We start from the raw sequence: 17,646 nt of genomic DNA, 5'->3' as shown, positions 1-17,646 counted from the left end.
AACTATTGGAACAAAATTTTACTAACCTAAAAATTAAAGAAAATCTACAGCTATATTGTTAACCATACAGGTTGAAGAATCAGTGCAATATATCATGGATTATCTATAAGCCTATACTAGTCAGTAACCTCTGATGAAATGGTCCCTAATTTCTAGTTTATTTATCGTTTTTAGCTGTAAACTCGGGGGTTGAACTGTGTGAAACGCTGATACATTAACAGGTAAATAACGTTTCCTAAACTTTGTATAGCTACCTCCCTTAAAATATGAGTGTCGTTTAAAAAAACAAAACAAAACAAAAAACAAAAGAAAACAGATGCAAAAATGACACTCCAGATGTATCGGATTTGTGATATATATAATACAGCATATGTACGGTGTGTGTATTACAGAAACTTTATCTACTCCATGCTATACTTATTGTTTTGACTGTCTGTATACCTTAAATGTATTCGATTTTTAGAGAAAGGTCTAGCATACATGTAATTAGCCAAAACTTAATTTGCAAGCCATGTTTCAATTCTTACTTTGTAAAATGACATCTTGCTTCACCCTACACCCGTGACTGAGCGAAATGAATGAATCTGAGTCTGAATTACAACTAATTAAGGCATTAGAACAAAGGAAACCAATTCTAAATGATGAAAGAGAATTAACATTTATCTGTATACACTTTTAAAAGCTTTCTACAGAGTGTTTAACGTCCTTACAACAGCTACAGTCATTTAAGTACTCCTAGTGCATGCAAGATGAGTGTACGTGCTGAGAGTACCTAACAGGTAAATACATAGATTGAAGTTATATATGATAAATAACCACACGTTTCGATAAATGAGACTTGTTCACTCTAGCAGGATATCACAAGTGGCGGTGTTCAGGGGTCAGTGCTCGAACCTATGTTATTTGTTATTCACGCTAGCAGGATATCACAAGTGGCGGTGTTCAGGGGTCAGTGCTCAAACCTATGTTATTTCTTATTCACGCTAGCAGGATATCACATGTAGCAGTGTTCAGGAGTCGGTGCTCGAATCTATGCTATTTGCTGTATTCGATAATGACTTCGTCAATATTAAATCGGACGTGCTTATGCTCGTGAACACGAAACCAGACAAGAGTTCTGAAGATGGCGATGAGGACTTGTCGACAATCCATGATGACATGGATACTTTTCTTGAGTGGAGTACAGATTGGCAATTACGTTTCTATCCAGATGTACATCAGATTGAGGACAAAAGAACACGGGGTATCAATGTAAGAGACACGAAGAGTAGACCCGGAGACTGTGAAAGACATAGATGTTACAACTGACAACCACTTAAACTTCGATAACTATATCCGAGGTCGCGTAAACAGTGCCTATCAGATCGGTGGGACTCAAACATAGAATATTTAAGTTAAAAAAATAAAGACACTTGCAACCAGGTTAGATGGAGCCGTGAAGTTCTCAATCTGGAGGTTTGGTATATAGAGCGCAAAACTTACAGAGGCATCCCGAGTGCAATGTGGTGTGAACGACAGGAGAGTAGCTGAAGTAATATTCACACTGAATGTTGTAACAGCAAGATATCGTTCCCTAAATATACGTGGATCATCTTAGGATAACTTATACACAACAGATAGTTGACATATGGATCTGCTTGCCGGAGTATGTCACCTCTTCAACAAATGTGGATATGTTCAAAAAGTAGGCTAGAAAGACATCATGAGAACTAACCCATGATATAAACAAAAGCTAACATATTTACCGACGATCCAACACGACAAAGGTAGATTTGAATTCAGAGACATAACAGAGACAGCGATCAGAATACAGTAACATACGTATAATGGTGATTCCAGGTGTGAACTTGGACCAAACTCGACAAACACCAAATAATTCACTGGACCGTTAGAAGGTAGCATTCCTATTATGATAGAAGTCAAGATTTTGATGACAGACCCTCAATTTAAAGAGAAGCATCGTTTTCTACACGAGGATTCGCTAATAAAGGGAGTTCAGTAACTTTCTCCTCGAAGATTTCAATGTCTCTTGCTATACAAGCATGTCTTTCTTCATATCATATTGTTGATTCTCTGAACAAAGCCAAGACCAAGTCAGGTTCTAAAGAGAATTATAGAACAATTGTTTCCTTATTTAGGCAGGGTTCCAGATTAATAAAGGGAAACCTGTGTAAATTGCTTTGAAAACTTAAGTTCACCTTGGTTATAAATCCTCAACTCCATAGCCTTTGGAGGGCGTCACCATCTGTCCTTGACAGAATTGAGGTATGTGCGACCTCATTGGACTGTTCAAGTCTTCCATGTGAGTTTTTATGGATTTATCAAAGGGAGAAAAACAGTTTTTTTGCCGATAGGACATACAAGAGTGACTTATCATTTGGTTAATGGGGAAATTATTTGGTGGAGGAAAAAATGTTACAACCATGAATGGGGATTAACATTAGATGAATGCTCCCACAGTTTTCATTGTGTCTTGTTGAACAGACACTTCTTTCCTCCTGAAGAAAGGCAAATTAAGTGACCTAATTAATGCTGGTTTATTATGGTGCTTTTGAAATAAAATGTTTCTGATTCACGAGAAACACTTTTTCATGCATCTGTATTATTTTATTGATAAAAAGTTTTCGTGTGGGATTTATTTTCAATTATTTTGTAGCATTCTTAATCCACAAATTATTATAAGTAGAATTATTGAGTTGATTATTTATCCACGAAATCAAGCACCAACAAATACTATATATTGTTTAAGTCATCTGAGACAAAGTCAAATTGGGTCAAATTGATTGAAATTTCATAGATGTTCTTAGCTGTTACTGGATAGTAGATTTTATATAGGAAAATTCAAAACTGGAGTGAAATTTCTTTTATTTCAAACTTGGTTAGAAGCCTTAGCATAGGACAGCAGTTAATGTAGACACAATTTACATTTGTATCATGTGTACAATATAGTTAAATCTTAAAACACTGTTTTATAACAAAATCATTACTGTGACATGTTACAAGAAGCATTGTGACCTTGAGGCCATTGGGCATCTTGTTTATTGTTTTAAAAGCAAAAGATCAACAGATTCTCACTCAATGGAAAATAGTTGCTTACATTACATGTACATTTGTTAAATGATCTGTTTGTACATGTACTTTGGTGATTACAATTAACATGCAAAAACAAATTTTGTATCAACGTTTCGTCAGGGGCGTATTTATGATAGCACATGATTTACACATCCTTTCCTAGCCAATCACCATTACCACATTTGTGTACTTCATGCTATGCTTGTCTGTTGTCTTGTGTCACCTGCCATGGGATTTCTGTGGTCAAACTGGTCTTGAATGATCCTGAGATGGTAATGTTCAATCATCATTCTGGTAGGACCAAAATCAAAAATGGTCACCATAGCAACACCTCCAAAAATGTGTTTTTAACTTCTCTGTACTACTGCTGCCATTGGGCTGAAAATGGGTATGGACAATATTATAAGTAAAATCTTAATTCATGCCTGTCTCAATAAAACTTACAGGAGAAGAATACATAGATATTGTATCCAGTTTTTGTTTACCTATCCCAAAAGGCCATGTGAGCTCATGTCATCATCTTTTCTCCTTCATATCAGTTTTTCTTTTCTAAATTTGGTCTGAAGAAGCTTTCTTCCTCCATTTGGAATTTTCTGAAGCATCCTCGTGTAAAATTCCTGGAAATTTAAGTCGTTTTTTGTTCCAGAGCAATGCCACTAATGGTCATGTTGTACGGCTTCTGATTTGAGACAGTTGTGCTCACATTTTCGATACGGTCACCATTTTTATAGTCAGGTATCACATGGACAGACATGTGGATGTCAGGTATCACATGGACAGACATGTGGATGTCGGGTGTCACATGGAAAGACATGTGGATGTTGGGTGTCACATGGACAGACATGTGGATGTCGTGTATCACATGGACAGACATGTGGATGTCGTGTATCACATGGACAGACATGTGGATGTTGGGTATCACATGGACAGACATGTGGATGTCGGGTATCACATGGACAGACATGTGGATGTTGGGTATCACATGGACAGACATGTGGATGTTGGGTATCACATGGACAGACATGTGGATGTCGGGTGTCACATGGACAGACATGTGGATGTCAGGTATCACATGGACAGACATGTGGATGTCGGGTATCACATGGACAGACATGTGGATGTCGGGTGTCACATGGACAGACATGTGGATGTCGGGTATCACAAGGACAGACATGTGGATGTTGGGTGTCACATGGACAGACATGTGGATGTCGTGTATCACATGGACAGACATGTGGATGTCGGGTGTCACATGGACAGACATGTGGATGTCAGATATCACATGGACAGACATGTGGATGTCGGGTATCACATGGACAGACATGTGGATGTTGGGTGTCACAAGGACAGACATGTGGATGTCGGGTGTCACATGGACAGACATATGGATGTCTGGTATCACATGGACAGATTTGTGACATGTGGATGTTGGTTCTGTTACATGGACAGACATGTGGATGTCGTGTATCACATGGACAGACATGTGGATGTCGGGTGTCACATGGACAGACATGTGGATGTCAGGTATCACATGGACAGACATGTGGATGTCGGGTGTCACATGGAAAGACATGTGGATGTCGGGTATCACATGGACAGACATGTGGATGTTGGGTATCACATGGACAGACATGTGGATGTCGGGTATCACATGGACAGACATGTGGATGTCGGGTGTCACATGGACAGACATGTGGATGTCGGGTATCACAAGGACAGACATGTGGATGTTGGGTGTCACATGGACAGACATGTGGATGTCGTGTATCACATGGACAGACATGTGGATGTCAGGTGTCACATGGACAGACATGTGGATGTCAGATATCACATGGACAGACATGTGGATGTCAGAATCACATGGACAGATTTGTGACATGTGGATGTCGGTTCTGTCACATGGACAGACATGTGGATGTCGGGTATCACATGGACAGACATGTGGATGTTGTGTATCACATGGACAGACATGTGGATGTCAGATATCACATGGACAGACATGTGGATCTCAGGTATCACATGGACAGACATGTGGATCTCAGGTATCACATGAACAGACATGTGGATCTTGGGTATCACATGGACAGACATGTGGATGTCGTGTATCACATGGACAGACATGGTGACGTCGAGTATCACATGGACAGACATGTGGATGTCGGGTGTCACATGGACAGAGATGTGGATGTCGGGTATCACATGGACAGACATGTGGATGTCAGGTATCACAAGGACAGACATGTGGATGTCAGATATCACATGGACAGACATGTGGATGTCAGATATCACATGGACAGACATGTGGATGTCGGGTATCACATGGACAGACATGTGGATGTCAGGTATCACAAGGACAGACATGTGGATGTCAGATATCACATGGACAGACATGTGGATGTCGGGTATCACATGGACAGACATGTGGATGTCGGGTATCACATAGGCAGCCATGTGGATGTCTAATACTACACAAACTCTAAGGTGTTTGAACAACAGGGGGTCAGCCAGTGTAAATATATGCATATCATCAAAACTGTCATTCTTTCCTAATAATTCTTACAAATCTGTATCATATCTTGGTGTAGATTTCAAAAATAATATGTCAATGTATTTGGCCCTGCCTATAAGCCCTCGGGGGTCAGTCTGGATCAATATGTGCATACTATCAAGGTGTCATCCTATACTACTAATTTTATCCAAGCTTGAAATGTTTCCAATGGAAATCAAATTATGCTCAAAAATGTACTTTTCCTATATTAACTAAGTAAACTTTACCACCTCCCTCTGGGTAGGAGGGGGGATGGGGGAATGCGAGACCCTGGGGTTATAGTAAAGCACCTTAAGATGCTTCAATCCATGAAAAGCCCTTGATTCTACCATAACTGTGTGTTAAGAAGATTTTTGAGTCCCTTTCAGCCCGCCCTTCAGCATCTGGGGGTCAGCCAGGATCAGTAAGTGCATATCAAGCCATCATCCTTTTCTCACCAAATTTGAAGTATTGCCATTGGAAACTGAACAAATTATTCTCAAAACTGTATGAACTATAGTTAATTTCAAACCCTCCCCAGAGATAAACTTTTGAAATTTGAGTCAATCTGATTGCTTTTGGCCCCACCCCTCAGGCCCCTATTCAGTGGGAACTGTATTTTTCCCTATTTTGGTTCATCTTTGACCAGAGAAGGTTTCTGCCAAATTTTCCTGAAAAAGTTCATGGATTTTTGAGAAGCTGAAAAATGTTCACAGATGTACAAATGGCGATCACAACTGGTCACCACAAGACTTTATCTCGGTTAACCTAAAAATAAGGAAAAACTGCATAATTAACATTGATAATTTATTTCACAATCCATTATTTATTTAATAACTATATACATAATAAATTAATTTAAAATCTATTTCAAAGTCCTCATTGAAGTAATCAGATTGTACTCCCTGTTGAATAAGAGGTACAATTTGTGTGATATTGATGCAGTGTCTTCTCTCAATATATCAAGTATAACATATCACTGTTGAAGGATTGTTCATAAAAGTAAAACTGATTTGTTCAATTGTAACAATAAGTTGATGTTTTCATTTTAAGCTTTAATCTATGCCTTCCTGAACTACATAATTAAAATCCAAACTTGTAACAAATTTTACAGGTGTCCAAACTATCCTGGACATCATGATTAATATTCTGGTAGGTAAATGCTTCTACTCAGTAATAGAAATATGTATTATTTATAGAACAAGACACTGTTATACTGACTTCAATAATCAATCTGGGTAAACATAATCATCAGATATTGTAGTCTGAATCATTCCTTTATTTCAATCAGCCTAGAGTCGATTAAAAACCAATATAAAAAGTTGATGGAACATCAGAATAATTCAGACATTCCTGATATAACCAAGCATGATCAATGATGATAAGTAAAATGTTTGTCTCACATTTTATGTAGTTTACTTATTCTATTGTCTGAAATCCCTACTACGGGAAATAAAATTTCATCAGTTATCAAACTCTGAACTCTTTAACATACAACAAATTCACAATCATGTCAATAACCAATACACTTAATCTTCTATTTAAACCTGAAATATCACACATTTCAAACAATATTGCAGAGACATGAACATACAGACAAGACTGTATGTCTTTGAAATGAAAGACAGGAGTATACTTATAGTGAAAAAACAGGCATTATCACTACATACAATGTAACTTCTAATGATGATGCTCTCTCTTGTACTTCACAGAACTAAAAATAGCTAACCCTTTCATGTAAATGTTGAACATCAATAAACAAGAACGTAACACTTGTGGACATCATTTTTCTTTCGTCATATTTCAACAAAAAAAATAATAGATGGACAAAACATACCATGCTACAACAGATCCTGTCAAATATGATGATTAATGCATGTATATATACAGTGGAGGACAAACTTTAACACAATTCACTATTGAATATAAAACACACATAATTACTTGGATTCATACCTTCAAATACTTGTAAAATCATTCTTTGTTTTTATGAGCAAAGACTGTACCTGATTAGCAGAATAAATGTATCAGAGTTAGGTAGCACTTTGTAAAATCTTGTTTCAACCATGATCTTTACACAGACATATCATATGATGTTTCAATTTCTCATCAAGACTAATAGAATCTGTTACTTGTAGGTGTTGATATTGATTTATCTTGGTCCAGGGTTGATACTCTGTAATGAAATCTAATTTAGGGTAGTCGGGTGGCGCAGTGGTAATGTACTCGCCTTTCACCTAGCCGATCGGGGTTTGATTCCCGGAATGGACATGAAAAGGTAAGGGGTCACCTGCTCGACCATGTGGGTTTTCCTCGGGTACTCTGGTTTCCTCCCACAATAAGACCCCTCGCGCGTTTACATCCGGGCCAACAAGAGTGATCAGTATAAGTTGACATAACTTGTTTTGCAATTGTTGTAAAATACATAAAGTTTATAGTAACGAAATCTAATTGGAAGCCAGCAAGGAATGAGATGATATAGAACCTCAGTCAGAGACTAGAAGTCATTGTAGAAATCCCTCAAGGTATTAATGAGAATATATATGTTTATAAATAAATGGCATGGTTCATTTGCTACAGCATTGTGTAATTGGGAATAATATATATTTTTGTTGATGTTTATTTCACCTGCACACCCTCACACACTTGAACAACTATTTGTAGTGTAAATATAACAGTTCTGTAATGAACAGTGTTCAGTCATTTTGAAGCAGAAATTCCTTCTAGTTACTGAACATTACTGAACATTATGCTACAATCATTTCAAGAAAAATTAAGGTAAGGTGTCTTAGTCCAGAACATAACAACAACATCACTGGACAGTTTGTGACAAACACCGCTCAGAGATTTAGCTATCCCTCCCTACCTCCCGAAAAAAATAAAGAAAGAAGAAGTGGTGATCTAGAGTGCATGCCATTTTGCTACAACGGCCAAAGTCAACGGTGATAAAAAAAAGAACTCTAGTTCTGTTCCTCTAGTAGTGTTAAACATAAGGATTCTCAATAGAATGTTAATATCCCCACTGAAGCAAAATCATTACTCAAACTTTTCTAAATAGAGTTTTGCCCAGTTTTGTCTCCATAACATGTTTGTAAGTGAATCTGCAGATTTTGGTGAGAAATGTTGCCTTTTAATTGTTACTGTCAAAATGTCTTTGTCAGCATGAGTGTTCATTTTGCCAATCCCTTAGTCTATACAGAGACAATGCAAGGCATTACGGTTCAACTTGTAAAAGAATTCAAAACTATAAATGATTTGTCCTTTTTAGTCAAAAGCTTCCTCATCACTTGAGTCAGAATCAGGTGTGTCTTCCCGAGTCAGATGGTTGATGCGACTCAGACTTTCCTGGAGAAGTCGTATATGTCTGTCACTTGGTGTGTCCAGTTTGTCCGTTTTTGGTGGACGCTTGTCATCCGACACTGGCCGTAACTTTACACCAAGTTTAATCATTCCAAAGATCTGTGACATCGGTGTCCCTCCATCTGTAAAATTATTTATTGTAACAATATTTGATTTTTGTTTTCAATTTTCAGAGTAGCAAGCAAAGGATGTGATATCACCTTTTATTGTATGACTTGAAAATACTTGTCAAACAAGAATAAATATGAAGCATTGCAGAGAGTTGTTTAATAATTAATGTTGACCTTGTTTCAATCATCTTCTTCAGTAAGATACAAAACATTTACTACAATAGATATATTACTTTATGTAAATCCTATTTCTATTTTTAACATGTTTTTATTCCAAGCAAGTTCTATCTTTGATCTTAATTTGACTGAAGCAGTTAAACTCATAATAAACTGACAGCCAATGTTGACCAAATATTCCTTTTTATTTTCAATTTCTAATTATGTAATAATCAATAGTTTAAGAGTAAACATATCAAAAGTTATCTTGAGTGAAGGCTATTGTGATGTATGTCACACGACAGCTATATTTTAAAAACAAGTATTTTGATTGTTTGGCCTGAAATACTTGAGGCTACCAGCTGGTACACAGATGTATGTATTGTAATTACCATGAACTTACCAGTTTTAGCTTTGGGTGTATATTTTCTCTCAGATGATGGTTTTAGTCGTTCAAGGCCTCCAACAATATCATTTAAATCAAGAGGTGCCCCAGAATCTCCTGATTTCTTGTCTTTGGGTTTAGTTGGCGAACTCTTTTTGAAAGAAAGAGGTAAAGCTGTTGGAGGGGGTGGACAGGGAGGTGGTGGGGGAGGTGGTGGTGGAGGAGGGGGTGGGGGTGGAGCGCCACCTGGTGGTGGTGGAGGTGGTGGTGCAGTGTTTGTTGGTGGGTGCTGTGGAATCCTAGTAGGATAATTGTCATCATCTGCCTCACCCGATACATAAATATGTACAGGGATATCCCCATCCACACAATCACCTCTGTTTTGTGATAATGATCGACGAGGCTGTGGTTTAGGACGATTGGACCAAGTTTTCTTCGGTGGCTGTTGACTTGGGGATGGAAGTTTGATAGTCTTTTGAGAATTTGTTAGTGGCTTTTCTTTCACTTTCACAAATGTCTTATTGGCATTAATGTTTGATGACTGTTTCTCCTCATCAGGTTTTAGACTTCCAGCGGCTGCTCGTTTACTAGGGGGCTGGTAACGTGGAGGTTTAATTGTCTCTGGTGTTGGGTATTTCTGTAAAATTGCAAGTAAATTAAGTGTAAATAAGTATACCTGTTACACAAGTTCCCTAAACTACCTCTTCAGTTGTGAATGATGCTTATGAAAGTACTTCAACATTTGGAATAACAGTCTGCAAAACAGGCTGGTGTACCTCTTAGAAAATTTCAAACTTGACTTGCAGGGAACCCTGACATACACCAATAAAAATGAATTTTTTGAATATGTCCCTGGTCAACCATTTTGTCTTATGAAAAAACAGAAGTCACCATTGTTTTTCAGATATCATACTTAACAACATGCCAAATTTCACTAAAATCAGACAATATCTCAACTTCAACCTATCAGAAGCCTCTATTTAATGGACCATGTCATTTTTTGCTACACTATCGTAGAGAATGTGCTATCCTTATTATTTCCAACAATTCTCATCTTAATATGCAAAATAAAACAAAAGTGATGAGTGAAAAGGTATAAGGAAATCAGGGACCAGAAAATGGTGACTATCTTGCCAAATCATAAAACTGCAATTACTTGTGCAATTAGTGAACATCAGTGATAAATCCTCAACGTAGTGCAAAGATCTAACTTAAAGTTTTGGAGAAAAGTGGTAGAAAGCAGCAGAAGAAAGAATAATAATGAGAAGAATCCTGGTACAAATGATTTGTCCACATACTGTTTTATGGAATGAATTACAAGCAAGGAAGCCTCATGTAAGCTTTTTATAAAATTCTAATAATTTTCAATCTTCTTGACAGTTACAATGTACATACACAAACTTTACATTCTTAACATACTGACAATTACATGTATGCACTTACAAATTTGTGATTTTTAATCCTATCTATTGCTTTCCTCCTCTGCTCCTGCACAAAGTCTTGTTTTTTATTCTCCACTTCTTTCTTTTGATCTCTTTTCTGAAAGTACAATTAACAACATTTCATTTAATCTGTTTTCCTTACTTTTACAAATATCTTGTTATCCATTGCAAATATTTCTCACAAATCCATTCTTGAATGTGAAATCATTTTTGAGCCAAATTGCAACAATAATTATAAGAAGGAGCCTTGATTCACCCAAAACACTACCCATTATCAACTGTTTTAATAAATGAAAAAAAAAACGATAATAAACCAACTCATGAACTTAAGTTCCAATGTTACCCAACAGTTTATGAGAAAAAAAGAAGACAAACACCAACACAAATGATTAAGAGAGCTTGACTTACCAGTTGTATTGCATGATGTTGTTGAAATGTGTCAATCTCCTCCATTCTTTTCTGATCTTTGTCCTTCTTTTTTGATTCAAGATTTGTCTGTTGAGAAAAAACACATCTTTTGTATTATACTATCTATGGGTGCAAGATTCAGCTACACTGACATAACAGGAATCACCTCCATACAAACACTATTTGTAAATACGGCCAATTTCATAAGGTTAGCTACTTTTATACCTCGGTTGTTCAATAGTGAAATAAGATTGGACATGTTGAAATAATTTTATTTTCTGAAAGGCTTATACAAAGCAATTCAGGTTGTGCGGATTTGTCTTCATTTTTGCCTTTAATGAAACATATCAAATGTGTGCTGATCTGTTTTTTTCTGCATTGCAAAAGTTGGCTATAAAAAAAACAATGAAAAGGGGGGACAATTTGATGCTTTAGAATAATCTTCAATGGTCTAAAAAAAACGATGAAGTATGTTTTAGGCTGAATTATTATGTCAACAATTTAGAACATAAAGGAATGAATACATTACACTACAATAAACAAAAAACATTGGACTAAGTGGCTATACCATCCTATATTTTTCACAGGGAAACATTTGTCAACATCTGCTTTTATATTTTACTAAAAGTGTACATATCATGTTAAGATTTGAGGATGCCATAACTAGTTCTCCTGTTTGGACCAACTAAACATGGATGTAGGTATGAAAATAAATCTTGAAACTATTTAAATCTGAAACTATTTACCCAATGCATCAGATACAACACAAATTTTACACCTGGAAATTGAAATACAGGTAAGGGTATTCCTCATGCACTATTTTCTGTTTAATTTATATATAAAACAAATGTTTATGTGTGTTAGAAATTTACGATAAATGTGCATATGTTAGTGTAGATCTTATCTATTTATTGGATCAAGTACATTTTTTGGATACTTCATCTCTGTGTTTATTTTCTTACCTTCATATTCCTAATCTTCGCTCGTCGTTTCTGGATGTTCATCCTCTTTGTGTTAATCTTAACGACTCTTGGGTCTAGTTGTTTCCCCGGACATCCACTTTCATCAGGACTGAGCTCCCTCACATCCTCAACAGCATCATAGAACACTACTTCATCCTCCTTGTCTTTAAACCAAATCAAATTATTCAGAATAGTATTTAACATCTCTCATGCTAACATCAACAAATCTTTCCTGTATGGCAACAAAGCTGACCTGGATAAACTTTCTTGTCATGCATTCAAATTTGCATCTGACAGCTCTGACGAAATCTATATTGGTGTCTGCCAGGGGTAAATATTATGTGCATATAATATCTATTCAAGAAAATCACATTTAATCTAGAGTATAAATTCACAAAAACCATATTTGATCCATGGTATTAATAACTTCTGAGTACGTTGAATGGCTACAAATGTAAGGAATTACTAACTGTTCAGTATTTTATGACGCAGCAGAAACTTCAGTGACCACCACAGCAGAACTCCCATGAAACTTATTGCATGATTACCTTTTATCTGTCGTGTGATAGCAGATAATTGTGTCTTGGCAAGCCTGTCCTCTTCCTCTAGAATTCTCAGCTGCTGGGTGTAGATAGACACTTGCCATGAATATACTCGCTCCTCCAGACGTTTCAGCTGGCCTTCAGTACCAAGATGTTCATCAATACTTGCGATCTCCTCTTTGACCTTGTCTCGTTCCTGTACAAATGTTTTCCGTTCATTCTGCAGCATCTGCAGCCTTTCTAGACTCAGATCTTCCTGTATCCTAATACAGCAACGATACTTATTTATCACAGGATAGAGAGGATATTTCATGTTTCTTGATGATTAATAGCAGTATTTTCATCCAGAGGGTGAAAAACAAACTTTGATATTTTTCATGACTGTAGAACAGACAAGAATAATTTTGCAAAGTAAACAGTGTATTTACAATTGATAATGCTCACCTCAAAAGTCTTTCCCGGCCAACAAGCTCGAAAGATGTTTGACCAAATTGTTTTTCATCATGTAACATCCTGTTGACAACAGCTGAAACATGGAAACAGATGTTTCATATAAGATTTCATATAATTCAGCATTTATGGATCAATGTTTTGATCTAACTTTCAGAGCTAAAAATCTTTAAGTTTAAGAAAATTACCTGCAGTTAATGGATCTATATCATATGTAATTACCTTGATAAAACCCGCAGGTTTTCGAGTAATATTCCACATATGTTTTTTGGATGTTGTCCAAAGCATTTTCATAATATCCTTGCCACTCTGTAAACATGGCACCATATTCACGCTTGATCCGATCACCCACATCAGGATTCTGAAGGTAGCTTTTAGCCTCTGTCACATTTGTGTAAGCAATCTCGCGAAGATCAAGGAAAGGTTGTAACAGATAATTGTAATAAGTAGATAATGCTACATTCAACCTGAACATGGCATCATCTTCTTGTTGATAAACATCCCCCATTTCATGCATGTTGGTGGCATTCTTCCTCATAAAAGTCACAGTTTCCAATTCATCCTCAGCTCTAGCTATTTCATCCAAGTAACCTTGACGACGAAGTTCACTTATGTTTTCAAAATATTCCTCTGAGGAATGTTCTTCAAACAATGTAGACATGAGGAGTTTCTCCTTACAAACTTCTAAGGCAATAGTGAAATATTCCTCTAACTGTTTACATACCAGCTGGTAGTCTATAGGCGGTTCCTGGTAGCCTAGATATGCCCAAACACTGCGTGACTCTTCCGGGAGGTAAGGGAGATAACTGTGGAGGGATGGATGAATAAGACAAAGCAATTCGTGGATGGCATTTACTTCTTGCATGCTGAATATGCCTGTACGGCTGTCACGGTTATTATCGTCAGTAACCACTCTGCTATGAAGACGACATGTGACTGCTACTTTATTGCACACATCATTCCAGCACACCAAAAATGTCATGCGGGGAGGGATCATCGCGTCAGTAAAGGGGCTGTCTTTGACAGCTACCCATCCCTCCAGACTATCTACCTCATCCATATCTAGTCTGGTAATTGTTTAGCACCGAAACAGTTGGGTATTTGGATTCCCCTTTATTGCTGTTGTCAATGCATTCTTGTCAGATCCTTACACATCACCAAATACCTGTTCTTTTTTCTCCATACTTTCTGAAATAAATTAAAACAGGTAAGTTAAATGAATGCTAACAAATAAAGGGCCACTTAGATCATTCTTCCAACAGACCTCAACATTTCCAACTTACAGCTGTATGTATTTAGAGCATGTGGTAAGCCAGTTCCAAGCTAAAATTTAGCTTACATTTCAAGACACATGTAAATGTATTCCATGTATCCTGCAATACTTTGAAAATTCAGATTTTCAGCGCTTAAATTATTTTAATCCTTGTTTACCTGATGTAGAAATTACCCTGAATTATGCCTGATGACATCAAAAAAAATTGCTCAGCAGGAAACATAGTTCCACATTTCAACAAATATAACAAGCAATTTTATGAATTATAAGTAACTTATTTGCTACAACCAATAGATCAGCTTATTCAAACATCTATTTATATTTTCAAATGTGATAAATTGAAAGTATTATGTCAAATTAATGCATGAATTAAAATACAGCTGTTCTGTGTCACCGCTGAATACAGTAAAAATATGTGTAGCATGTGTATTTTGACAATGGCAGTGCCAGTTACTGAATGACAATTGTGCTAATTGCAATGCTTTTTCATATATATGTGCACGCAAAAATCTTCTGTTATATAGACTAATGAAAACGAATATAAAAAATTTAATGCTAAATGAGGCAGGTGTCCATATAATGACCAGCATTTTGCTAATGTTGCTCTTATCGAAACAACTGGGTATCAAATACCTCAATGACAAGAAAATTATGTCCTTATGCAATGCACAGGCCATATTAATGACTATAATAACTTAAAATATAAAACCAAGACGATAAATATTATAAGTTATTTCAGCTCACAAATGAAGTAACAGCTGAGGCTTTGACTTGTGTCAAACGCCTTCATTAGGATTTGGTCCTGGAACCTCTGGCTTAATAAGAGCAAAGCTCTACAGGCGTCAGAGTGAAGCTCCATACCAGTAACATGTGTAAGACTAGCAGGTTTCATTTACATCCAGGACTTGATCCATCTGAAAATAGATCTTTCGGAAAATGAAAGGTATGGAGCATCTGAGAGAGGAGGGCATGGAGCATAGGTGCTCTGAACTTCCTTGATTTTCAAAATTTCTTTGTTCCTCCAAGTATTCTGCTACAATGCCAAGCCAAGTACTAGGTGTATAACGCCTACAAATATCATGACGTTTAAACATAAACAGAAACACAAAAATATCAGCATAACAATAATTGATCGATTTTTCGCTGTAGTGCGTCAATTTTTTTTTTTTTTTTTTTTTGAAGTACTAACCAGTTAACCAAAATTTGTGTTTACTTTCTTGATATTCTCAACCAAGAATATCATTGTGGCATGTAAGCTTCGCTCTTTAAAGGCATTGACCGATTCATGCTAACCCAATACTAAATTCATCAAGCTAAATATATGTTCTCTCTAGCAGAGCGGTATATAACCACCAGTAATGCATAACCATGGTTAAATGACAAGATACGTATTTTCAGAATTACGTCATAATGAAACTTGCCAGATAATCAGATAATTTCAGCCATAAGTTTGTAACTGCAAACATTCTTGTCAACTGTTGCAGAGGGTTTTAAAAGCAATGACGCTGTACGCTACCTTGTTGTTTAGCCCGACAGAAAGTTAGTTTCCCCATCACATTTCCCAAGACGTCAGCTGTGTTTTTGTTTCGTTTTAGAAATGGCGAAATGTCACGTGGTGTGGTGGATGTCGTAAAAAGTAAATATATCCTTTTGATGTTTATAGCATTTTATGCATGTAGATATCGTATTAACACGGAAAAGAATACAAAAAAATGGTGAGATTTAAACAAAGCTATGTATTTGTTTTTATTCGACAGAAAGAAAGAAGGTTTACGACAAACAATACAAAGGCGAACCTGAAGTAATATTAATTACAGCAGGGTACCATCTAAACTAGTCGATTACATTCAGATAAAAGCTTTTTAATATGCCGAAACAGAAGAATCGGCATGAAACAAGACACAATTACAGTATATTTTATCTTTAAAAAGTAATTTGTAACTTAGATATAAAAATGAAAATAAAAGCCCAGGGTAGTTGGTTTCAATGTGTATCCCAACATTACCCACTAGTTAGAGACGTACTGAATATATACCGCTTTTTATCTCCGTGCCGGGCTGTTCCGCGCTGTTGTGAATGGTGTCGGGTTGTAATTAGGATCACTAAACAACATGAGGGTGAGGACCTTGCGATGAGAAATGTTAAGTCTATATCAATACGCACATTAGCAGTTTCGCTGCAATGTGTTCGAATAACGTTCGCGATTTCAAGAATGAGTAGCACCGTATCTGTCTGGTACAAAAAGTGTCATACCCTGACACCTTCGTTCTGAATTATCACCTCAGTAAACCGAAAGTTGGTCTCTAAAACGCACGAGAACAGTTATTTTAATGTCTGACAATATAAAATATTGTTAAAAAAAAAGAGAAAACACTGACTAAGATATATAACTCCAAGAAACAAAGCAAAGCCTAAAAAGGTCATGATTTTATTACTTCCCTCCGTTTAAGAGGGATCGTCCTTATTCAGTGTAGTCCAATATAAAGTTGTATAAGAAATTGCTCCTCAGGTGCCTGAATATAATACTTGTCTCAACACCTCCCAGACAGGTGTGCTCCGGCCACGCACACACCACACTGGGCACATGTGTCCAGAGCCACACACACACCACATTGGGCACATGTGTCCAGAGAGTGGCTGGCACTTCTGTTAATTGCTGGTTATGATTGTATAGCTTCTTCCCTGTACAAAAGTCACCAGTTGTCACAGTATACGTAGTCCCCTCTAGATCTGGACCTCCCATTCAAGGTTACAGTCTTTTTAATCACGGTTCGATCACTAGGATGTATCGGAAATATAGATGCATCAAATAATTCAACAAGGATCTCCAATACATACAAACCACTAACTGTAAAGTATTCCAATGTAAACGTACCTAAACCCTGCCTACAGAGTACATGTTTAACAGCACATACATGCTTCCTAATATTAGTACCAGAAGACCACATGCTCCTAAGGC

The 17,646-nt window shown here is 36.8% G+C and overlaps 3 protein-coding genes across 3 annotated transcripts; 1 reads left to right on the top strand and 2 right to left on the bottom strand.

Moving 5' to 3' along the window:
- Positions 1–3,697: 3,697 nt before the first annotated feature.
- Positions 3,698–4,915, bottom strand: LOC132562381 (dynein heavy chain-like). The gene has a single exon (XM_060227121.1). The coding sequence runs from the start codon at positions 4,913–4,915 to the stop codon at positions 3,698–3,700; it is 1,218 nt and encodes a 405-aa protein (XP_060083104.1).
- A 17-nt stretch (positions 4,916–4,932) lies between these two features.
- On the top strand, positions 4,933–5,535 carry LOC132562380 (histidine-rich glycoprotein-like). Its single transcript, XM_060227120.1, has one exon. It carries the CDS (start codon positions 4,933–4,935, stop codon positions 5,533–5,535), a length of 603 nt encoding a protein of 200 aa, XP_060083103.1.
- An 857-nt stretch (positions 5,536–6,392) lies between these two features.
- On the bottom strand, positions 6,393–16,282 carry LOC132562388 (junction-mediating and -regulatory protein-like). Its single transcript, XM_060227128.1, has 9 exons — positions 16,204–16,282; positions 13,637–14,602; positions 13,409–13,490; positions 12,971–13,227; positions 12,423–12,586; positions 11,461–11,547; positions 11,054–11,149; positions 9,629–10,247; positions 6,393–9,081 (listed from the first exon to the last, which is right to left on the bottom strand). Exons 2-9 carry the CDS (start codon positions 14,472–14,474, stop codon positions 8,864–8,866), a joined length of 2,361 nt encoding a protein of 786 aa, XP_060083111.1. The 5' UTR covers positions 14,475–14,602; positions 16,204–16,282; the 3' UTR covers positions 6,393–8,863.
- Between the last annotated feature and the right edge of the window lie 1,364 nt (positions 16,283–17,646).

This window comes from Ylistrum balloti, unplaced genomic scaffold, assembly GCF_031769215.1.
Source record: "Ylistrum balloti isolate Yb309-2 unplaced genomic scaffold, AGI_CSIRO_Ybal_v1 Utg371406, whole genome shotgun sequence".
In the NCBI taxonomy this organism is placed as follows: domain Eukaryota; kingdom Metazoa; phylum Mollusca; class Bivalvia; order Pectinida; family Pectinidae; genus Ylistrum; species Ylistrum balloti.
Note: the sequence above shows the minus strand (reverse complement) of the source record. Positions and strands in the feature narration are given on the sequence as shown.